The sequence below is a fragment of the Thamnophis elegans genome, chromosome 9, assembly GCF_009769535.1.
Source record: "Thamnophis elegans isolate rThaEle1 chromosome 9, rThaEle1.pri, whole genome shotgun sequence".
In the NCBI taxonomy this organism is placed as follows: domain Eukaryota; kingdom Metazoa; phylum Chordata; class Lepidosauria; order Squamata; family Colubridae; genus Thamnophis; species Thamnophis elegans.
In genome coordinates this window covers 4,943,703-4,969,065 of record NC_045549.1, presented here as the reverse complement: position 1 = coordinate 4,969,065, position 25,363 = coordinate 4,943,703, and the positions used below count along the sequence as shown (strand labels likewise).

The window sequence follows — 25,363 nt, the reverse complement described above, 5'->3', positions numbered from 1 at the left end:
CCTCTCTCCCTCCTCTCCTTCCTTTCTTCCCTCTCTTTTCTTCCCTCCTTTCCTTTCCTTCCCTCCCCTTCTCTCCTCCCCTCTCGCCCTCCTCTTCTCTTCTCTCCTTCCTTTCTTCCGTCTCCTATTTTCTTCCCTCCCCTCTCTCCTTCCTCCTTCCTTTCCCCCCTCTTCTCTCTCCTCTCCATTCTCTCCTTCCTTTCTTCCCTCTTTTCTTCCCTCCTTTCCTTCTTCTCCACTCCTGTCTTCTCTCCCTTTCACACTGCTCTTCTCCCCTCCCCTCTTCTCCCTCCTCCCCTCTCCTTCCTCTTCTTTTCTTCCCTCCTCTCCTTCCCCCTATCTTCTCTCCTCTCTCCTTCCCTCTCCTCTTCCATCTGTTCCCCTCTCCTCTCCCCCCTTTCCCTCTCCTCCGTTCCCTCTCCTCTCTTCTTCTCTCCTCTCCTCTCCTTCCCTTCCCCTCTTCTCTCCTCTCCCCTTCCCTCTTCTCTTCCTTCTCTTTCCCTCTCCTCTCCCCTCCTTCCCCCTCCTCTTTTCTTCTCTCTTCCCCTTCCCTCTTCTCTCCTCTCCCCAAGTAGTAAAGTGGCAACTCAAGATAAGAGGGGGCTACCATGAGCCCAGTTTTAACTCTTTTGGACCAGATCAATTACATTTGGGAGTTTTGAATGAGATGGCATCTTGGAGTCCCTTTCAGCGATCTTCAAAGTGCGAAACATGAACACATTTAGTGGGCAGGGGGGAATCTGCAGTGATTTGTTTCCAGAGGGTAAGTCATCTGGGTACCAAATTTGGTTCAAATTGCTCAAGGAGCTCCAGAGTTATGCTGGAATGAACATACATACATACATACATACATACATACATACATACATACATACATACATACAGCCAGATAGATAGATAGATAGATAGATAGATAGATAGATAGATAGATAGATAGAGAGAGAGATAGAGATAGATAGATAGATAGATAGATATAGATAGAGATAGATAGATAGATAGATAGATAGATAGATAGATAGATAGAGAGAGAGAGAGAGAGAGAGAGAGAGAGAGATAGAGACTGTAGACAGATGATGGGTAGATAGATACAGACAGACAGATAGATAGATAGATAGATAGATAGATAGATAGATAGATAGATAGATAGATAGATGATAGACAGATATACTGTAGACAGATGATAGATAGATAGATAGATAGATAGATAGATAGATAGATAGATAGATAGATAGATAGATAGATAGATTGTAGACAGATGATAGATAGATAGATAGATAGATAGATACTGTAGACAGATGATAGATAGATATAGATAGATAGATAGACAGATGACAGACAGACAGACAGACAGATAGATAGATAGATAGATAGATAGATAGATAGATAGATAGATAGATAGATAGATAGATAGATAGATAGATAGATAGATTACATGTTTTTACAAAACAATAACTAGCTACAGTATTAAAAAGTTCCCAACCAGGTATTTTGTGTTTGGTCAACCTATCTATTAAATTTATCTATCTACTCGTTCATCCATTTATTCCTGCACCTGGAATAAGAAAGAAGTGGAAAGCCTGTTCAAGAGTTTTAAAAAACAATGTCGGGATTTCACTGATCTCTTCAAACAAGAGTTTTGACACCTGCTTCATAAAAATTTAATTACTCTGACATTTAGATGAATGGGAAATTTATCGGCAAACCGCTTCCTCCCAGCCCATCAAGTTCACTGGGTTGAAGAAGAAGAGGGGGGGGAGAGGAAGCGGCAATCTGAACCCCATCTGTGATTAAAAACTCTGATAGAACTTCACTGGGCTTTACACCGAAGTAGTTAATTATTTACAAACGCTACCCTTAATCGCTTTGATTTTTCTAAGCATTCCCTGAAAAGCCAGAAATACGATGATGGGATCCATTGATAGATGGCCCTTGTCTAAGGTACCATAACTAAATTGGACAATCCAGATGACTCAGCTATCCAAGGCTGACACCAATCACTGGAGGCAGATAGGAGCCAGCAATGTATATCTCTTGCTGTCTCATGAATATAATTTATCGTTCCCCGCCACGCGGATTAACCTTGGGCACTTCCAACTCTTCAACTCAAGGATGGTCCCTTCGTCTGTCAGCAGGAAGAAGCTCAGCAAACAGGGGTTAAATCCTGGCTTCCAGAGTGAAATGTTCCACAAGATGGTGTACGGTTGGTATTTCACCCACCAGATAAGTTATCTGAGATGTCTATGTCAGTGTGTATGATGAGAGCTCATGACTTGGCAGAGACACGGTAACAAGGTCAGCCAATGAATAGACATGGCAACTGGGTCAGCCAATGAGGGCTGTTTGGAAACTGAAACAGTATTTGCTGTGTGAGCAACAAGGAGGCAGCAAGGAGCCTGGGCGTGGCTTAGCTCTGTAGCTCTGAGTCTGTACTGAGCTCAAAACTAGTCTGCTCTGAACTGAAATTGAAACTGTTCTCTCCTCTGCCTATGTTTGGTTGTATTTACTACCACGTTGGAAAAGAGAAGTTAATGAATCCTGCTGAATCAGTTACCTGTGTGTCCTTTCTGGGTGTGATTGCTGCAACCAACTCTGACCATACAAATGGCTGCAGAACCTGATGGAGTTGGCTGAAATGGCCAAATGGACTATTTTGATCAGAGAAAAGAACATAAGTACTTTCCCCCCCCCCACGGAGACTTCTTTTTGAACTTTGCGTTAAGTGGAAAAGAATGAAACTTTGGTTTTGGGTTTTCCCGAATAGGTTGATAGATCTTTATAGAAATGGCTTGTTCATATTATGATGAAAAAAACAAAAAGTTACGGTTTGATGTTAATGCCTTATTTTACTGCAGCAGAGGGAGTCAGAAGTCAATGTTTCTTTTTCTTTTCTTTTTTTTTTATCCTTCCTCACTCCTCTTCCCCCTCTTCCTCCCCACCGTTTTCCTATTAGCTTTTGTATTTTGTATCTTACTTTATCTTATACCTCAATAAAAACATTAAACCATAAATCCTGGCTTCACATGTTCTGTCAATCTCATCACTATATCTAGGTAGTCCATTCAAAAACCATTCAATGCACTGAAAATTGCCTTTGTGGATAAATTACGACAATGTAAAAACTCAGTTATCTTCCGTTCTTGTGTTCGGTAGCGCTTTATTGATTTTCATAGAAAAGATCAGCTATGTCACATCATTTTTTAAATCAAACTTTAAATCATATTTAGGAGTTGGAAAACTTCTGAAAGATCAGTTTGCCATTCATTATCATTTATTAAAGTTGTCGGATCTTCTGGTAAGGAATAAGAGAATTCAAAAATAAAATATAATGAAGGGAGTAGTAATAAATGAATGGAAACTAATTATTCTATAAACATTCGTTCTATTTTAAAATTTATTATGCTGTTATAAAAGAATTTCCCTTTTAAGCATTTAATTGTTCAATGTTTATAACACATACTGTATGCCTCTGTAAAAACATATGCCTGAAATCAATTGCATCCTTCCTGCATTATAAATCCTTTTATAAGAAAGGACACCATCATCTCATGTAGAACATTCCTCCCATCTCTTTTGTACACATTCCTTAACGCTAGGAAGCTGAGCGATGCTTCGTAGACAAAATACTTTAAGGTTAATGTAAAACACATAGGTACAGGAAATGCTGAGGATAAAGTACCGTATTTTTCAGAGTATAAGACGTACCTTCCCCCCACCCTGGTAAAAGAGGGTGAAAATTTGGGTGCATCTTATAAACTGAATGTAGCCCCACTCACCCACCGTCCCCCACCCTTTGGCCTCTGCCTCCCAGCAATTTCCCTCCTTGCAGCAAACGGGGAAAACGGGGCTTGCTGAGGTTGCAATAGGCTATGCCCATCCCTGCAGCCTGAAACAGCTGATGATCGGGAGGCGTGCTTAAACTGAAAGTGAAACTTGCTGTTTGCTCCATGAGGCAAATTGCTGGGAGGCAGAAACAGATTTTTTTTTCTTGTATTAATCAGGCTGTTTGCTGTTTGCTGCAAGGAGGTAAGTCAATAACTATAAATGCCTATAGAATGTTCTAATTATTAGACTTATTTTTTAAAGACTGCTTTATTAATATTCTAGACAACTTAACAAAATGAAGAAGCTTTTTAAAATAAATACTTGATCTGAAGAGGCCCAGTGCTATTGTAATCTTCTTTTAAATAGCAGAGAATAACGTATACTTCCAGAAAGCCACATCAATTTTAACAGCATCTGTACAAGTATAGTCTGAAATTTAACACTACAAACAGCCTATATTGTCTGTACTGTTTGCTGTTTCTTGCAAGGAGGCAAATTGCTGGGAGGCAGAAGCAGATTTTTTCTCCTTGTTTTCCTCCCCCAAAGCTAGGTGCGTCTTATACTTTGGAGTGTCTTATACACCGAAAAATATGGTAATATGAGTAAACAAGTCTCCTGAGGCGTCTTGGATTAGTTGTAACCCCGGAGGGCCTGTCCAATGAGTCCAAGGGAGAAGAGAAATGGGGTGTCAGGATAGAACTGTATATAATGGATGCTTTTGAAATCTAAAAGAAAGTGGTTCTTCAAAACTTCATGTGGAAGTTGCAGTCTGAAATACCCACCACATTTCGCAAACTGCTTTCTTTCCACTTTAAAATAAAATCTCTTTGTTTTCACCGATCCAAGGTTTTGTTGCCTTGAAGTCATTTCCAACTTTCTCCACATTTAAGAAGTATCCCTCTGTCCTCACTGTCCAATAATATAGTTATGGACGGTTTCAAAAGTTCGCTACGAACACATGTTTGAAATAGCCAAAAAGGACGAATGTTACCTTCTAAAGTGAAAATGCATCATCTGCTACTAATTTCAAATATGTCACATCAATATTGTTGGAATTCGGTTCTTGGAAACAAGCTAGGCAATTGTACAAAGTGACCTTGAGGCCTTTGTGTTGTGTACTTCAGGACAGCGCACACCAATGCAAAGTCATCAGTTGTGTTTGGCTAAACAATCTTTTATGGTTCAGATTTAGAGATTGGATGTCTTTAGGTAGCAATGTCGATTATGCTACCAAACACTCTGTTTTCTGTGCCTGGAAATGTTAAGTATGGTAATAAAAATTTAAGTTTGGCTATATATATATATATATAGTTGTAACCATGGCCATAAAGATAGCAACTCAACAGCTTTGAAAAGCCCACGCAAGACAGACTTTCTTAATAACTCACATAACACCCTTAACAAGCATCTATCTTCCCTGGTGGATTTCACTACTTCCCACACATAAGCCAAGAAATTCCAACATTTGTTCCAACAGTTAAACAAAGAGATAAAATCGTGTCTCAAACTATGGGGGGGAAAGGAAATATTCTAGCACTTCACCTGAGGTTTACACCTTTCAATCTGTAGCTCTATTTCAATTTTATCCTATTATTTATAACATGTGTTATTGTATACCAGGGAGGTCCCTAAACTTGGAAACTTTCAGACTTGTGGATTTCAACTCCCAGAATTCCCCAGCCAGCCATGCTGAATTCTGGGAGTTGAAGTCCACAAGTCTTCAGAGTTGTTAAATTTGGAGACTTCTACTATATACAATGATGCTAAGGGGATAAAGTAAGTGATCTATCTTCTGGAGGGATCATTCAATAAAAATTGGCGAAAGCGTTGTGCCGCTACCAAAGATGTACCCCATTCTACCAAGGAAGTTACCGGTTCACTCTCGTTCATTTTCCAAAAACCCAAATTTCATTCAGGAACCAAACTCCACAACGAAACTTCCACAGTTTCACACTTCAAAGGATTCCAAAAAGTTGGATTCCCTACATTATTTTGATGGACAAACTTTGGGTATGCCAAGACACGCGAGGATCACTTCACCGTCCAGAGAGGGAAGAGAGAAGAAAGGAAAGGCAGAGGATCACTTACGTTGTTCATGTATTCGGTCAGCAAATCCTGCAGGGCCTGCCTCACGGCATTGCATTCGGCCACAATTCTCTCCCGGCGGTCGTCGCGGGTGCAGGACGAATCGGCCATGAGGGCAGCCCCACTGATGATGCTCTCCAATCTCTCTTCCAGGGAGGGCCGGAATCGGGCTTCGCTGAACGTCATGGGATCTAAAATGATCTTGTTCTGCAAACATCAAAGCAAGAGAGGGGGATTTTGGAAAAGGTACGACTGAGTAGCGCTATAGCTTTGAAAGAGAAGTTATTATTTAGTGATGCTGCTTACTAAACGTAGATGCCACCCATCTCACCCAGAGATGATTCCAAGCAGCTTACTCTTATATTTATCTATATTTCTATCTATATTTCTCTACCTGCAATTATATTTCTGTATCTGAAGCTATCTATGTTTACCATCCATCATCTATCTATCATCTATCTATCTATCTATCTATCTATCTATCTATCTATCTATCTATCTATCTATCTATCTACCTACCTACCTACCTACCTACCTACCTACCTACCTACCTACCTACCTACCTAACTAACCTATCATCTATCATGAAATTTATTTATTTACAAGCCGATAACCCGGCATTGCCCAGATATTTATTTATAGGAGGGGAAATGTCCGGACCAAATGTAATTTCTAATGTTGGATTTTCCCCCTTACCAGAGGGAGCCCCCCCTGTGGAGTACTGTAAAGCCATTACCATGGCAATTCCACTGCACTGCACAGTAGAAGCCATTTTACAGCAGTACAGTAGAAGCCATTTTAAGGCACAACAGGCTGTATCTTAACAGAATGCTCACCCCGAGGGGTTTTAGTGGTATCTTACCCCCACAGTATTTGTTTCCAGATTGTAAGTCATCTGTGTACCACGTTTGGTTGAAATTGCTCGAGGTGTTCCAGATTTATGCTGGAACATACACACACACCGCCGCTTTTATTTATATAGATTATTATTATGAAATTTATTTACTCATTATGAAATTTATTTGATGTTTTTATTACAGCCAATTGAAATAACATTAAAACAATTAAAATAATGAATATGAACTCTCAAATTTACTTAAAAACTAACAAAGATGGCAAGAAAGAAATGTAAATTTATTTATTTCATTTATTTATTTTTGCCGCTCAGCTACTCTACTGGGGATTCTGATCAGTTTACAGATTATAAAACAAGTAAAAGAATGGTTAAAATATGAAAGCTAGTAGTAAAAATATAGCAATGGACTTTGAAAACCTAATTATTTATTTACGAATTTCCTTACTTAATAATTGCTTTCTTTTTTTTTTCAAAAAACAACTGGACTTTTTTTTCTTTGAAAAAATCTTGCTTGCTAAGCAGTCACCTAACTTAAGTAAATAAATGATTAGTTTTTTGAAGCAGCTTTGGGACAACTATCACCATCCATCAGTGGTGCAATTCAGCCAGTTCTGGCTCTGCCTACTTGCCCGGATATTTCTATGCCAATTAGAACCTGATACTTTCCACCATATTCCTGTCACTCGGTTATATTCCTCCTGTGTCTACAAAGAGAAAAAGTTTTAAGGAAACGGTAATCTCCAATTCCTTGCTTTGGGGAAGTGGTGGGATTCAGCCGGTTCGCACCTATTCGGGAGAACCGGTTGGTAACTTTCTAAGCAGTTCAGAGAACCGGTTGTTGGAAGAAATCTCCTTTTGGTTTTTCCCACTTTGCAGGGCTAATCCTGTAAGGAAGGCAGGAAGGAAACATTCAGGTGTTGTTTCTAGCCTAATTTTATTGCCCTGCTTACAGAAACTGCCTCTCCATTTAACCCTTATTACCATTGTAACAACTAAGGCGAAGTGCCCATCGACCTGAGTGACGTTGACTTGGCCACGCCCACATGATCACATGACCACCGAGCCCCGCCTACCCAGCTGGTCATTAGGGCAGAGAACTGGTTGGTAAATTATTTGAATCCCACCACTGCTTTGGGGGTAAGAATCTAAAACTTTCCATCAAAAAAAAATTCTGCAGTAAAGTTTAAAAAAACAACAACCATGAAGGTCAGTTACTCAGGAACTCAAACAGCATTTAGAAAGAATTAGATCTTTGTGGCCAGCAAAAGTACATTCCCCAAACCAGATTACCGGAATTGAAGACCACTTAAAAACAGATTAGACCTGATGCTGTTGCCCTTAATCACATTCATCTTTAGCTTGTGTAAGGCAACAAGAGTTATCTGCCCGCCATTGAAGCAGCGGTGGGAAGTATGACATTATAGAGCAATAGAAAGCAATATTTGTGTCTGGCGGGAAAGGAGACATTTCCCTTCCTTGGCGCACATTGGAGATCATTTTATCATTGCATTAACACCTTCTGCAGCCTCCTGAAATTTGATCTGAAGGACCGGCGGTGATGCAGAACCCACAGTGACTTATGCTTCTTTGCAGAATGGTTTATTTCAGTGCTGGGTTACAAGTCAAGCCTAGAATCTATGCCACTCACTGTGGGTATCGGAAAAGCTCAAGAATGACACAAAGACACTAAAAAGGGATCTTTAGATATGTTTAACACACATGAGACACGGTGGCTCAGTGGCTAAGACGCTGAGCTTGTCGATCAGAAAGGTCAGCAGTTCAGTGGTTCGAATCCCTAGTGCCGTGTAACGGAGGGAGTTCCCGTGACTTGTCCCAGCTTCCGCCAACCTAGCAGTTCGAAAACATGTAAAAAATGCAAGTGAAAAATAGGAATCACCTTTGGTGGGAAGGTAACAGCGTTCCGTGCGGCTTCAGCGTTTAGTTGTGCTGGCCATATGACTACGGAGACGTCTTCGGACAGCGCTGGCCCTTCGGCTTTGAAACGGAGATGAGCAACGCCCCCTAGAGTCGGGAACGACTGGCACATATGTGCGAGGGGAACCTTGACCTTTTATTGTTCTTAAAATGCTTTTGTTCGATTGTTTTTATACTTTGGGAACTGTAGTCAATGACTGAGGCAGGCAGCTTATAGAAAGGAAAAATATATTTCTTCCCTTCTTTTGAAGGTGTCTTTGCTTTGATAAATGCTGGTAGAGTCCATATTTATGGACACATCAAAGCAAAGACACCTTCAGAAGAAGGGAAGAAATTGTTTGCTGCAACGTCCACTAGATGTCACTACAGCACAAGAAATAATCTCGCTAAGTTCTCAAGATCCATGCGCTCCTCCACTATTCGCACAAGTGGGGATCTATGTGCCTGTGTGCTCAACCGCTGCTTCTGCAGTCCGATTCCGAATGGCTCAAAGCCGGTAAAATTGGCTGTGGCCCAGAGGTTGGGGATCCCTGTTTTACTGCCTGAGAAGTGTTCTTTCCACGGCCATTGTAACTCCAAAGGGTGATTAAACGGCCGGTCTCAAATCGAGGATTACCTGTATTTATGAAGGAGCTGCAAGTAATCGGAGCAGCTGCAAGAAAAACGAAGAAGGCTCTGTTCTTGATTCTGTGCATTAGGGTTATAGGCTTTTTTCGTACCGTGGACAATGGGTTGTTTTACTGTTCTAATGGCTCAAAAGTGCAATGCCTTTTCCTCCCTTAATGCTGCCCTCCATTTTCAGCGCTGAAAGCGCAATTATGCAGCTACGCATTGGCCTCTAAGAGGCATCTACCCTGCACTCCAGGGGCGAAGCTTTTATTCGCGCTGAAACTTTTGTGGACTGCTGGGTGCTAAGTGCCCCCCACTCTGCAGCTTCCTCTTTAGTGCTCGCCCTGTTTGTGAGCTCTCTCTCTCTTGCGCTTTCCCTCTCTCTCTCTCTTGTGCTTTCCCCCCCCCCTCTCTCTCTCGTGCTTTACACAAGTGAGGCGGATGCTGAAGCTCTTGGGCCCAGATTTTAAATCCTTTTTCGAGACGATTGTTTTGCGAGAGGGAGGGGCTTCATTCTGCTGTTTGTTGGGGACAAGGCAGGAGTGGGATTCAGCCGGTTCAGCCTGGTTTCGCCGAACCGGATGTCAATTTTAATCTGGCTCACCCAAACGGTAGTTACAAGGGCCGGCTGACCCCTCCCACTCCTCTCCTCCCAGGAGTCTCCACGTGGCCCATTCATCACGCCAGGAGAGTACAGGGCCCACACAGAGGCTCTGGGAGGGTGAAAAACAGGCCTACCAGAAGTACCGAAAGTCCAGAAATGGATCCTTTTCTGGCCTCCAGAGGGCCTCCGGAGCCCAGCAGAGGTCATTTTCGCCCTCGCAGAGGCTCGAAGAAAGCCTCTGGAGCCTGGGGAGGGGGAAAATGCCGCCCTGCTGCTGCCGTGGTGCAGGAAACTGACTAGGCCACTGGCTGGGGAATTCTGGGAGTTGAAGTCCACCAGGCTTAAGGTTGCCAAGGATGGAGATCCCTGCTCTAAATTCAGAAAAGGACATATTATCAAATATTATATTTTGGCCTTCTATATGGACCTAAGCTGCGTTTCTCAACCTTGGCCACTTAAAGAGGTGTGGACTTCAATTCCCAGAGTTCACCACCCAGCAAGGCTGGTGAGAGAATTCTGGGAGATGAAGTCCATCCTTCTTTTAAGTTGCTACGGTTGAGAAAAACCAAACTTAAGGGACAGATCGCTTCACCTCACATGAATCCTTTGTACTAAAACAAAAGAAATGCCGCAGTAGAGGATTTATATTCAGCTCTCTAATCCAATTAGCATAATTAGATTTAATTGGGCAATCCATCCCCATGGCAGCTTGAAACCAGGAAGCCAGGCTTACTACGATTCCGTGGAAAATCTAGACGCCGGAGTGTGAATCACTGAATTCCCAAACCATAGAACTTTCTTGCTTTTTTATTGGCTTCCAAATTAATTATCTGAACAGCAGCAGACTATCTTGCTTATGCCCAAAAGAGCTGGCTTAACGAAGATTTTAGCCACAGCTTCGTCCCCTTTGTTTAACGAAATATATTTGGTCACTGATAAGGAAGGCATTATGCCCAGGAATATTCAGTCTAACTTCTCAAAGCCAGAAGTAAAAAATATATACTCTACTCTTTCAAGCTTTTTACTACGGTATTATCAATGAATGCTCTTCCTTATGTGCTTGTTTACTCAATTTAATATTTGTCTATTCTAGTCTCTCTTTTCCCCAAAAAAATTCTTGTACTGCGTTTTTTAAAAGAGTTTTTTAAAAGAGATTTTTACAATTCCTTTGTTTTATGCTTGTTAGCCAATGTGAAAGCTCTATGATAGAAAAAATAAAGCAGATCGCTTTTGAAAATAATAAATAAGTTGAATGAAATGTTTTAGAAACTAGCAGTGTTATTTGAGACCAAAGGAAACGTGGTATTAAAATATGTTTTCCTTTTACTCTCATGTTTAAAAAAAATATACCCTTGGGGTGAAGTCCTTGGTGGTCTCGGAGCTTGGTTGTTTCCTTGCAGACATTTTTATGACTCAACTACGTAACACCATCAGTTTCAAAAGGGAGTGGAGTCGGCTCTCAGTTTGGGTTTGGTAGGAGTATTGTTTTCTTCTTGGTGGTCTCAATGACTCTCTAAAAAGGATGCAAATGACTAGCTGTCTGCAAACATATAAATCCTTCCATTTCCCACGCTCTACATGGGGCTACCCTTGAAAAGCGTTCGGGGACTGCAACTAGTCCAGAATGCAGCCGCGCGAGCGATATTGGGTGTACCTAGATACACCCATATTACACCTATCCTCCGCGAGCTGCACTGGCTACCTATTGGTCTCCGGGCGCAATTCAAGGTGTTGGTTATTACCTTTAAAGCCCTGCATGGCTTAGGGCCAGCATACCTGTGAGACCACCTACTGCCACATTCCTCCCAACGGCCGGTAAGATCCCACAGGGTGGGCCTCCTTCAGATGCCGTCAGCCAGACAATGTCGGCTGGCAGCTCCCCGGAGGAGAGCCTTCTCTGTGGCTGCTCCGACCCTTTGGAACGAACTACCCCCAGAAATCCGGACCTCGCCACACTCTCATGGCCTTCAGAAAAGCTGTCAAGACCTGGCTATTCCGGCAGGCCTGGGGCTGTTGACCCCATTGTTGAGGTCCAGCCCCGACTGAAACGAATGTATCTGTGTTGTTTTTAACTTGTGTATTTTTATTTTCTTCTATTGTTTTCTTCCTCTCGCTGTAAGCCGCCCGGAGTCCTCCGGGATTGGGCGGCCTATAAATAAAATTAAACTTGAAACTTCCCATCATCCAATCAGAGCTAAAGAAGTCGGCTGACTTAGTTGCTAGTTGCTATGCCTATTCATTGGCTGACCTTGTTACCGTGTCTCTCCCAGGCATGAATATTCTAACATGGACTTCAACTCCCAGAATTCCCCAGCCAGTTGTGGACTGGGGATAGATGATGTCATATCTCTCCTCCTCTGTTGAGAGAGGGCTATTCAATGTTGACCATGTATGGCCTCTTTGACCATCTATGTCAAAACTGAACAGCCCTCCCTCAACAGAGGAGGAGAGATATGACATCATCTATCTCCAGTCTACAACAGAGTCCTTTCAGTAGTCCCAAGAAGGCTCCACATACATTGGCACCACTCAGGTGACCCTGACGACAGAGATAAACCTCCCAGTGGCCTCAACGACTCTCTAAAAGGATGCAAATGACCAGCTGTCTGCAAGGAGTATAAATCCTTCCATTCCCCACCATCCACTCAGAGTTGATGAAGCTCCTTGGATGAGAAGCGAAATGTCTTCAAAGAAAAATAATAAAGTCCAGTTGCCCCTTAAAAAAAGCACCTTTGGGACAGCCATGACCTGGATGACAGAGAGCCTCCATGGACATCTTCCCATCAAGGAACCAACCCAAACTGTCTCACCCACGCGGACAGGAGAAGCCACTAGTATCTAAACAGAGAGAAAGCATCACTCCCTGAAACTCTGGTGATGTTACCTAGATTGGTAGTGAAACGTCTGCCAGCAAAAGCTCGGAGGGAGAGAGAGAGCCAAGGACCCTGCACAGTTCAACCCTGAGCCACCAATGTTCTCTTCCACTGAAAGTCACACTTACGTCAAACTCATTCAGGGCTGCAGCAAGCTCCCCAATGCCAGTGTGGCCCTTGTTCTCGTCGGTGGGCGAGGTGGCCTGAGCTGCATTGGAAATTCCAGCAATGGCTTCCTGGACTTGTTTGAAGACATAATCCCGGTTGGCTCTGGTGGCCGCGACGTCCGGGTGGCGGAGGAAGGCTTGGGAAGCGGTGTAGAGCATCGTCGCGTTCTTCTTCAAGGCCCCACGCGCTGCAGCCATTTCATCTCGACAGTGGGGGTCCTTTAGCTCCTGTTTGAAAGGAAAAGGAAAACGGATGCAATCACACACAGAGTCTAGAAGTCCTGGGCATTCGTTCCTCCCAGCACCCGGAAGCTTTAAGGGATGTACTGTACATGCTGCACACCAAAGGATCACAAGGAAATGACTGAATCTGGCAAACCTTCCATTGAGTGAAGGTAGATGGCCTTCCTCTCCCCTGCTGCAATAGAGTTTCAGTTAGGAACCTGATGGGGAGAGTTCGGTCCAGCCGTTAAGGAGCATCTGCTCTCCTAGTGCCTGGGCTCCTCCATGTCCATCATCAGGAGTATGAAGGTTCAAAAGAGCCACCAATGAATGGACAAGATAAGCTTTTTCTATCACGTCATCAGCAGTCTACCTAAACCATACTGTCTCTCTGTCTGTCTGTCTGTCTGTGTCTGCTCCCCTCCCATATTTATCTCTCTATCTCTCCCTCTCTCTTTCTCTCTCCCTCTCTCTCCTATGTATCCATCCTCTCTCTCTCATCTATATCCAACCCTCTCTCTCCCTCTCTCATCTATATATCCATCCATCCATCCATCCATCCATCCCCTCCTCTCTCTCTCTCATCTATATCTCCATCCTCTCTCTCTCATCTATATCTCCATCCTCTCTCTCTCATCTATCCATCCATCCATCCCCCCTCTCTCTCATCTATATATCCATCCTCTCTCTCATCTATCCATCCCTCTCTCTCTCTCTCTCTCTCTCTCTCTCTCATCTATATATCCATCTATCCCTCTCTCTCTCTCTCTCATCTATATCTCCATCCTCTCTCTCTCATCTATATCTCCATCCTCTCTCTCTCATCTATCCATCCATCCATCCCCCTCTCTCTCTCATCTATATATCCATCCTCTCTCTCATCTATCCATCCCTCTCTCTCTCTCTCTCTCTCTCTCTCTCTCTCTCTCTCTCTCTCTCTCTCTCATCTATATATCCATCTATCCCTCTCTCTCTCTCTCTCATCTATGTATCCATCCTCTCTCTCTCTCATCCATCCATCCATCTATCTCTAATCTCACCACAGTGATTCTGGGCAGCCAACAAAAAGATCAATTAAAACAATATCACATCATGCCCTTGGTAAATAAAATCTTCCAATGATTTAAAAAAAAACTTATCAACCACAGGGCTGCCTTAAGCCCCTAATCCAAATGCCTGGGAGAAATGAGGAGAACTCGGAGTGCTTCTGCAGATTAAGTAGGATGCCCTTTCCGTACGCCCACCTGTTGTCTTCTAGCAGCTACGTAGTTAAGTTTCACCATCTCCTTTCCAAATTCCTTGAAGCGGTTTGCAAGGTCTTGTTCGTTGGTGGCATTCTTCACAGCTTCTAGTGCTTCCTCTACCTGCAGAGGGAGATAGAAAGTTGAGAGTTTAATCTATGATTTTCAAAACTTCATTGCATTGCAAGGCAGTTTCAGAACACTGGGGCATATCCTTCAGGCCACGTTAAAATTATGCTGTGTGTTAGGTAAGCTCCCCATTGGGAGAGCGAGTACGTTCAGCGAAGCGTTGTGAGAGTTGCGTTGGAGAACACACAAACCAGCATACAGAGACACTGCAGTTTAAACAGGCTTTTACTTTCGTGGAAATAGAGGTATCAGAGTCCATCAAACAGTCCAAGTCATACACGGGTAAGACAGTCGGTCATCAATGGCTTTCAGTTAAGGGATAATCCAAATAACATAGTCCATAATCATACAAACAGTCCGGTACTCTAAATTTTCTAGCAGTTGCAAAACTTACAATAGCTCACGGCACTTTCTAACAGCCAGCTTCCAAAACACTCAGATCAGATCAGCCCAGCATCTAACAAACAGAGAGCTAACAGTCATTCTGGCTCCCTCTTATGGCCGATTGAGGAAAACAGGCAACCAATCACATTTTACAGTATGATTTAAAGAAACAGGTACACCATTGTTACATGATTTATATATTGCCAACCCAACCATTAGAATTATATTCCTAACACTGTGAATATTCCCAACTGGGTAGACCTCTATTGTATGTTTTATCATTTTCAGCATCTCATCATATCTTTAGTACCTATATCAAACTCGCAATAGCATTTGACTTATATATTGCTTCATAGTGCTTCACAGCCCACTCTAAGCAGTTTATAGAGTCAGCCTCTTGCCCCCAACCATCCGGGTCCTTGTTTTACCGACCTCAGAAAGACGGAAGGCTGAGTTAACCTTGAACCGGTCAGGATCAAACTCCTGGCAGTGGGCAAAATTAGACAGCAATATTGCATCTTCACCACTGTGTCACCAAGAAGGAGAAGGAGAAAGGGAATTAAGAGAGGAAGGAAGGAAGGAAGGAAGGAATAGCAATAGCACTTAGACTTATATACCACTTCATGGTGCTTTACAGCCCTCTCTAAGCAGTTTACAGAGTCAGCCCGTTGCCCCCAACAATCTGGCTCCTCATTTTACCCACCTCGGAAGGAGGGAAGGCTGAGTCAACCTTGAGCCAGTCAGGATCGAACTGCTGAACAGCTGGCAGGCGGCAGTCAGCAGAATTAGCCTGCAGTGCTGCATTCTAACCACTACGCTACCAAAAGTAGGCCTGTCACTAAAAGTGACAGAAAACCTGGTCCAGGGATAGGTAGTCCTTGACTCACGACCACAGTTGAGCCCCAAATTTCTATTGCCAAGTGAGACTGGTTAAGTGAGCTTTGCCCCATTTTACGACCTTCCTTGTAACAGTCTTTCAGTGAAGCACTGCCATTGTTAAGCTAGTAACACGGTTGTTAAATGGCTTCCCCACGGACTTTGCTTGTCAGAAGGCCGCCCAAGATGACCCCGGGACACTAAGTAGGAGTCAGTTGCCAAGCGTCTGGATTTCAATCATGTGGCCATGGGGATGCCACCATGGTCGTTAAGTGTGAAAAATGGTGATCGGTCCCTTTTTTTTTTTACTGCCGTTGTCACTTTGAATGGTCACTAAACTATTGTAAGTTGATTACTGCCTATAGTCCTTAATTTGCAATCTGACAGAACAACGAATCAGCGGAACAACTTGCCTTCAGAAGTTGCAGTTGCTCCAACACCTAAAGTTTATCAGAAGAGACTGGACAACTGTTTGTCTGGAATGGTCTAGGGCTTCCTGCCTGAGTAGGGGTTGGACTAGAAGACCTCCAAGGTCCCTTCCAACCCTGTCATTCTTATTCTTCTTCTAACCATTCGTTGCAAGGCTATAGTGAGAAGCCACGATCTCAAACACTGGGAGCTTGCAAAGAAGTTCCAATCCTCTGACCCTCTTTTATAGTCATACAAATGACAGGAGTAGCCACACATGGTGGTTTCCATGAGAAAAATAAATGGATCTGTTTTTTTTATAGTTCTTTGAAGTATCAGCAGGAGTCTGTACCCCAAACTGGATTCAAATTGTGTGTTTTATAATATGGACATTGCAAAGACAAGCTAGCAAGACAACCTATCCAGCATTGGGTTTTACTTGTTTTTGCCACCTGTTCGCCCCGCGTGCCCCCTCCGTGCATGCGCTGGCCTTCTGTGCATGTGCTGCGCCTCAAAAACATGGCTAAACAGGGCAGGCCCAGTGGTGGGTTCTGGGCGGTATGCCCCGATACGGGCATAATTGTGCCAGCTGGGAGCCACCATACCAGAACGGTGCTCTCCCTCGTTTCTTATCTCTATTTGAGCTAACCGGGCTATTTGCACACGCGCGTGCAGCGTACGGTACCTGGTGTCACCTCCGCTGAGCAGCTGGAGCATCACAGGGTGGTGTGTGTGCATGCGTGCGCTCGTGGTGGATGCCCGCCCCCATCGCAGCATGCTGGTTGCGATGGGATCCAGAACTCACCACTGGGCAGGCCCACGTGCGATCACCACTACCAGTGAGCTCAAACCAGTACAAATTGGCTAAGTACCACCTCTGAAGCTTCCTCAGCTATGCAATGGTTTCCTACCCATTTCTAGCGACAGAAACGACAACTGGAATGGCTCAAAATAAAGCACCCGCAGGAAAATAAAAACTATTATTAACCATTAATTTTTAGCACGTGTGTTTTTACTCCGTTCGCTGCAAATATATTTCCTTCCTAAAAAAAGATGAAAATGACAGGCAGGCGAAACCCAACCTTCTTCAAGCTTCCATTTCAAAAGAAAAGCAATTCTGATATTATTGTTGTAAAAAAAAAGAAGAAGAAGAAGTAATGATTTGACTGTCACAACAAAATATATCTCGGGGCGGATTAGGCAAAAGCTGGCAATAATACAGCAATTAAAATGCCGATTGAAATCTGTTTGCAATCGGAGAGGGAAACACTGCTGTGCGTAGAAGGAACAGGGGCCCGCATCGTTTTGTAAAATAACGCAAATGCATTGCAATGAAAGTTGAAGATAAAATATTCTGGGAGTCCAGCGTCCTGGGTGACGTGTTTCTATAAGAAGATGGTATAAAACAACACTATTTTAGATTTTATTTTATTTAGAGATCCACAAACCCACAATAGAAAAGGAATAAAAGTTGAGTCCCCTTACTGAACCCCAAAATCTACACAGTGCTAGATTTGTTTAGAACTTAAAATAACTTTATCGTCACTTTGAATGTACACTAATCGGCATACATTAACTTATTTCATTGCATGCAGCTCTCAAAGGGTCACCACCTCCAACAGACACTGCATAAACATGACAAAATAAATACAAAATGATGCATATACCCACATATATTATATGACACAGAGAAGCAATGTTTAGTATTAGTATTTACTATTTAGTTTAATATTGGGATGGAATCAACATGACTATAATCCACAGGGTGCAGCTGAAGATCATGAAGAAGATCCTGTCAAACCTGTTAGGTAAGCTCCCCATTGGGAGAGCGAGTACGTTCAGCGAAGCGTTGTGAGAGTTGTGTTGGAGAACACACAAACCAGCATACAGAGACACTGCAGTTAAATAGGCTTTTACTTTCGTGGAAATAGAGATATCAGAGTCCATCAAACAGTCCAAGTCATACACGGATAAGACAGTCGGTCATCAATGTCTTTCAGTTAAGGGATAATCCAAATAACATAGTCCATAATCATACAAACAGTCCGGTACTCTAAATTTGCTAGCAGTTGCAAAACTTACAATAGCTCACGGCACTTTCTAACAGCTAGCTTCCAAAACACTGAGATCAGATCAACCCAGCATCTAACAAACAGAGAGCTAACAGTCATTCTGGCTCCCTCTTATGGCCGATTGAGGAAAACAACAACCAATCACATTTTACAGTATGATTTAAAGAAACAGGTACAACATTGTTACATGGTTTATATATTGCCAACCCAACCATTAGATTATATTCCTAACATTACCAATGGCATCTACTCAACAAGAGCTGAGTTCAACTCAACTTCAAACATTTATTATTTGTGTGTGAGGAAATATGGTAGGGTAAGCGAAAATGGTCATGAAAATGGCCTAGGGTACCCTATTCCCACAATCAGACTGCGCTGGTTCGATCCAAATGCCTTTTGAAGTCTTTAAAATATGAGCTTTCCTGGCAAGACCAACTCTAACCCTGAGACCATTGGATTCCTGGCATATCAATCCAATCGTTTTTTTTTTAAACTAGACTTATATACCGCTTCATAGGGCTTTCAGCCCTCTCTAAGCGGTTTACAGAGTCAGCATATTGCCCCCAACAATCCGGGTCCTCATTTTACCCACCTCGGAAGGATGGAAGGCTGAGTCAACCTTTGAGCCGGTGAGATTTGAACCGCCGAACTGCAGAACTGCAGTCAGCTGAAGTAGCCTGCAGTGCTGCACTCTAACCACTGCGCCACCTCGGCTCAGTTTTTGGAATGGTGATTATGAGATGGTTGGAAGACATCTAAATGATCTAATGATATCTGTGGGAGAAATCCAGAGTTATTCAAGGGAAGATAAGCACCTGGTCTCAGGACTGATCCCAAGAAGGAAAGAGGAAGAGGAGGGTTTTTAAAAAAAATATTATATGAAGAATCTGTTTCCAATTTATTTCTTTATTATTCATTAAACAACATGTGTAGGGATGCTAACTCAGCTGATTCCAGGCGGCTTGCAACAATAAAGCTTGCCACAATATAAGAAGCATAAAACCCCACGTGCACAATGGACAGCAGCAACACAATCAAACCGATTGATTACTACACAATTACTTATAATGAAGCAGAAAGGTAATGGATCACCGCTGGAGAGTCATTTCTTCACAAGGAAAACTATCCACAGCCAAACCTGTAAGGCAATGGCCACAGCGATATATACCAGTGATGGCTAAGCTTTTTGTCGCTGTCTGCCGAAAGCGTGCGCCGGCACCCATAATGCAATGCGGGTGCGACACACAACACCCCCCTGTGTATGCGCGTGTGACCCGCGTGTGTACCCCAACCCCTGCACAATCCTCCATGCTCCCTTGCTTCCCCCCCACGCATGCACCCTGCCCCACCTGCCCATTTTTGGCTTTCAGGTTGGTGCATGAAGCCTTCCGAACCCAAATAGGGGCACAGGGGGCCTATTCCCCACCATGCTCCGCTTTGGGCCTGGAAAGCCTCCTGTACCAAACTGTGCGAGGCCCCGAAATGCAATGCAAGCAGCCCCGTGAATGTGCTCCCCCCCCACACACACAAGCGCACACATGTCGCCCACATGCTTCCCACCCGCCACGCATGCACAGCAGAGACCCGAAGAGCAGCTGGCCGGCGGATGCGTGCGTGCATGCACAGTGGAGCTGGGCTGGGGCGATGGCTGGCATGCCCGCAGAGAGGGTCTGTGTGTCACCTGTGGCAGGTACGCCGTAGGATTGCCATCACGGATATATATATGCATTAATTTAAGGTACCCTCAGCCTGAATCAACAGATAAAAATGTTTAATATTTTAAAACACCAGCATAGATCAATACTAATCCTCAGGAGATTCTCTCCACAGGAGTCGGGATTTGCAATGGTTTTCTCGGGGAATATTGCTCCAATATTAGCGCTCCGCATTTCTGTGTCAATATTGAACAAGATCATAAAAGCCTTTCAATATTTTTTCAGTTGGTACCAAGTCTTTAAGCATCGTATTTCTTCAACAGAAACATGGAAGTGGTTTTTTTTTTAATTATTTGCATTTTAGCAGAATGCAAAACAGATTGAGTTGCACGAGTATTAATTGAATTTGGAAAATATCTAAAACATGCTTGCAACTGGAAGAACTGGTGCAGTTAATAGTGAGCAAGTCAATATTTTTTTTATTTTATTTTTTAGGATTTAACTTTAACCAGAAAAGTTCCTGGCTTGGTCAACAAACGCCAATGAAAAAATACTTTTCATCTCAAGCTGTTATAAGATTTTACAATCAGTCTGCCTGTTTTAAGCGTTAAAGCTAATGCTAGAAAACTAACAGTGCTTGAAATTCACGGGGATTTACAGAATGTTTTAGAATCAATCCGCCCTCAGTTACCCCTGCAGCAATATTGAATCAACAGATCAAATAATTGTGAATTGCTGTTTGTAAGTAGTTTACAGATGAAACGATAATTCGGTTGGAGAACAATTCACAGTAGATTAAAAAAAAAAGAATGGATTGGACTTGGAAATTAATTTTAATATAAAACCATCACAATAATCTGATCGTTAAAATGTGAGGTTTTGGTGAGTTTGTTTGCATCGTTTGTTTTTCTACATTTGAAGAAAAATTTGTTTTTCTCTATTGCAACTACGCAGTTTCACAGACTGAAGATTCTCATCAACAGGAGCTGGAGACATGAGAAAAGTTATCAGTTATTCATTTAGGTACACACATTATGTCCTTCTGATGTTATAAATGAGTAAAATGCTTGTTAGGCTCATGAATGAATAAATTTTATCATTTCCCCTCGGGTAACTTATAGCATCTTCTACAAACAAACATTCAAGCATTGTTGTGCCCAAATAGGCAGTAATGAGAACAGACTTCATATCTTTTCAGCAAAGGCTGTGAAGTTTGTTGTAAGTCAGTTTTAGTAAAATGGCAATTTTTTGTTAGCTTTTCTTAAGCCGAATCTTAGAACATAGAATAATTGGGTTGATCGCCTTTGTGCAAAATTGGAAACAAAAAACTACTCCCTCTTTAGACGATATGGCAATTAGGATTCAAATGTGCTGAAGTGGATAGGATGACCATTTAGTGAAAAGAAAGGGAAGAGTCGGACTGTTATAAAAATTTGGAGTAGACTGTACAAGTGGCTAGAGAATAGAAGCCAAAACAAGAAATAAAAGTTCTAAAAACTATTGATTATACTATGAATATGTATGTATGTATGTATGTATGTATGTATGTATGTATGTATGTATGTATGTATGTAAAATTGATTATATGCACTATACTATTACATTATAATATAATTATTACATTACCATTAGAATTGTTTAAAAAAAACTACGAGAAGGCAATAATTGAATAGCAAACTACAAAAGCAGAATATACATGCTGATTCGGGAAGCTGTAAAATTATATTATATGGTTATGTTGTTTGCGTTTTTAATCTGTTTTGTATTTGATTTTCTTTTTTCTCTTGGTTTTTTTTAAATTTGTTTTTGGGTTTTTTGCTTGTGTTTTTTAAACTTGAAAATGTTCAATAAAAACGATTTTTTTAATAAAAAAAATAGAATAATTGGGTTGAAAAGGACCTTGGAGGCCTTCTACTCCACCTACCTGCTCAAGCAGGAGGCCCTGTGCCATTCTGGACAAATGGATGTCCACCCTCCTCTTGAAAACCTCCAGCGATGGACGTCCCAAAGGTGCTTCCCCCCCCCCCCCAAGAGGCAACTGGACTTTCTGGTTTTTCTTTGAAGACGCTTCGTTTCTCGTCCAAGAAGTTTCAGCTGCAGCTCTTGAGCTGAAAAGGTTTCTTGGATGAGAAGCGAAACATCTTGAAAGAAAAGCCTTTGGTTGCCTCTTGAAAAAGCACCTTTGGGGCAACCAGGACCTGGATGATGGAGTATTTCCATAGACACCTACAGCGATTGAGAACCCACAACTTCCAGAGATTAGCCATTCCATTGATGAATTGTTCTCAGAAAATTCTCTTTAGTTTCAAGTTGGGTCTCTTCTTCATGCTCTTTCATGCGTTGCTTCGTGTTCTGTCCTTGGGTGTTTTGGGGAAATAGGTCAACCCCTCTTCTCTGTGACAGGTACTAGAAGACAGTGATCATATTACCCCTAGTCCTTCTCTTTGTTAGGCTAGACACACCCAGTTCCCTCAATCGTTCATTGTATGGTCTAGCCTCAACGCTTCTTACCACCTTCTTCTCTGGTTCTTCTCTGCACTGTCTCTAGAGTCAACATCTTTTTTGTATTGTAGGGAGCAAAATTCAACTCAGTATTCCAACTGTGGGCTCACCAGTGCAGCACTGTTGTTGTTGTTAGTTGCAAAGTTGTGTCTGACCCATTGCGACCCCATGGACAATGTTCCTCCAGGCCTTCCTGTCCTCTACCATCCCCTGGAGTCCATTGAAGCTCATGCCGACTGCTTCAGTGACTCCATCCAGCCACCTCATTCTCTGCTGTCCCCTTCTTCTTTTGCCCTCCATCATTCCCAGCATTAAACTCTTCTCCAATGAGTCCTTCCTTCTTATTAGGTGGCCAAAGCATTTGAGTTTCCTCTTCAGGATCTGCACTTCTCAAGAGCAGTCAGCGTTGATCTCCTCTAGGACTGACCAGTTGGATGGCCTTGCAGTCCAAGGGACTCGCAGGAGTCTTCTCCAGCACCAGAGTTCAAAGGCCTCCATTCTTTGGCGTTCAGCCTTCCTTATGGTCCAACCTTCACTGCCATCCATTGCAACTGGGAAAATCATACCTTGACTATACGCACATTTGTTGGCAGGGTGCAGTATAAAATACAGTATAAAGCAGTACTATCGCATGATCTTGAAACTATCCTTCAGTTGATGCAGCCTAGGTCTACAATAGCTTTTTTGGCAGCTGCTGGATCGTATTTAAGTGGTGATCTACTGGATCCCTAGATCCTTCTCCCAGTTGCCACTGTTAAGGCTGGTCAAGGGATAGGAGCAACATACAAATCTGTATTGTTAGGTGTTTAAGAGCTGGGGTTGGGCAATGGTTAGAATGCAGTATTGCAAGCTTATTCTGCCGACAGCCAGCAGTTCGATTTTCAACCAGCTCAAGCCTTAACTCAGCCTTCCGGGGTCAGTAAAATGAGGACCCAGATTGTTGGGCGGCAATAGGCTGACTCTGTAAACCGCTTAGAGAGGGATGTAAAGCACTGTGAAGCAGCAGAGTTAGTCCTTGACTTATAACGACAATTGAGCCCAAAATTTATGTTGCTCGGTGAAACGAGTTTTGCCCCATTTTATGACTTTTCCTGCCACTGTTATTAAATGTATTATTCCAATTGTTAATTTAGTACCCCAGTTGTTAAGTGAATCTGGCTTCCTTATTGACTTTGCTTGTCAGAAGGTCGCAAAAGGGGATCACGTGATCCAGGGACACTGCGACCATCATAACTATGAGCCAGTTGCCAAGAATCTGAATTTTGATCATGTGACCATGGGGGGATGCTGCAACAGTCGTGTGAAAAATGGTCGTAAGCCACTTTTTTCTCAGTGCCATTGTAACTTTGAATAGTCACTAAAGGAAGTGTTGTAAGTTGAGGACTAACTGCACATAAGTCTAGGTGCTATTGTTTGGAGCCAAAGATTCTAGAAGCAACTATGGAACACATTGACTATGCCCTGAGGACAACTTGCCTCAAAATAGTGTGTACATGTTTGTTCTGCGGATAATTCAATCTCTCTTAGCCTCAGCAATATGTTAATGTAATTGATTGCATAAATGCTTTGCATACCACTGGGGAGTAGCCTTCACATATCATGGCCAATTACGTATTCTTTTGGTAAAGCTGAGTTAGTCCATGGTGGCATAAAATCAGGAGTTTGGTAGCAACTTTTCCTCGTTAAAAGCTTATGCCTCATAATAGAATATGATCGTTGGAAAAGGTGCTGCCACATCCTGATTAATTACTAATTAACTGTAAGCTAAATAACATTTATTAGGGATGCAGTGGCTAAGACGCTGAGGGGTGGTGCTCATCTCCGTTTCAAAGCCGAAGAGCCAGCACTGTCCGAAGACGTCTCCGTGGTCATGTGGCCGGCATGACTAAACGCCGAAGGAGCACGGGATGCCGTTCCCTTCCCACCAAAGGTGGTCTCTATTTTCCTATTTGCATTTTTTACCTGCTTTCAAACTGCTAGGTTGGCAGAAGCTGGGACAAGTCACGGGAGCTCCCTCCGTTACGTGGCGCTTAGGGATTCGAACCGCCGAACTGCCGACCTTTCTGATCGACAAGCTCAGCATCTTAGCCACTGAGCCACCGCGTCCCATTTCATTCAACTCGTCGTACTCATTTATGAAAATGATTTAGGCCACTTTGAGGAACGATGCCACATCGTGGTTTTTGAAACTTTTCAGGGAAAGAAATGTAGAGATAACAGGAAGAAACCACCGCATTACGATTTATGTTCAGATCAAGTTAGCTTCTGTTTAAAAAGGCCCTCAACGTCAACCGCGACTCGATGGCACCAGGAAGACAAGCCAAAGGGACAATATGTCAACGCTTGTTCTATCCTCTGACCGGCACAGATCTCAGTATCCTACTAAATTGGTCAAACGCTTTCAACATGGACGTCAGAAGCAACATGAATTACATTTAGGGTCAGCCAACTTGCGATTAAACAATGCTGCTACATAATTGATTAAGGATTTCGCTGCAGCAGTCTGCGCTTTCGGGGCTGAAGGGGGCCGCATGGCTCCCCAGAGACCAGTGACTTTTAAAAGCCATTTTCTGCAAACCGGGCTCACCGTCTCATTAGGGGTAAGCAGGAAGCAGATGGTAAACAAGGGGAGTAGAAACGGAACAACAGAATTATCTGTTATCCTTGAAACACTAACAAGAACAAATAGGGAAAGAAAATGTCGGGGGGGGGGGCTCGCGGGGCCTCTGTGCGGCCTTGTTTTGGCCTCCACGGCCTCCCCAGCCTCCAATAAGCACTCTGCCGGCTAAAAACAGCCTGCGCAGAGGTCCCGTGAGGCCCCTGCGTGGCCCATTTTTGGCCTCCCCGGCTCCAGAAGCATTCTGACAGCCAAAATGGGCCGCAGGGAGGCCGTGCAAGACCTACACACGGCGGGCAGAGTGCT

The 25,363-nt window shown here is 43.0% G+C and overlaps 1 protein-coding gene across 6 annotated transcripts in view; it reads right to left on the bottom strand.

Annotated features, from left to right (window-relative positions):
• Positions 1–25,363, bottom strand: part of CTNNA2 (catenin alpha 2) — a 459,621-nt gene that overhangs the window by 363,941 nt on the left and 70,317 nt on the right. For all 6 annotated transcript variants that reach the window (XM_032224164.1, XM_032224163.1, XM_032224166.1 and 3 more), the window contains exons 4-6: positions 14,418–14,537; positions 12,913–13,179; positions 5,911–6,114 (exon numbers count right to left, since the gene is read on the bottom strand). In XM_032224164.1, the coding sequence (XP_032080055.1) occupies positions 5,911–6,114; positions 12,913–13,179; positions 14,418–14,537 (591 nt within the window). The remainder of the gene's footprint in view (positions 1–5,910; positions 6,115–12,912; positions 13,180–14,417; positions 14,538–25,363) is intronic.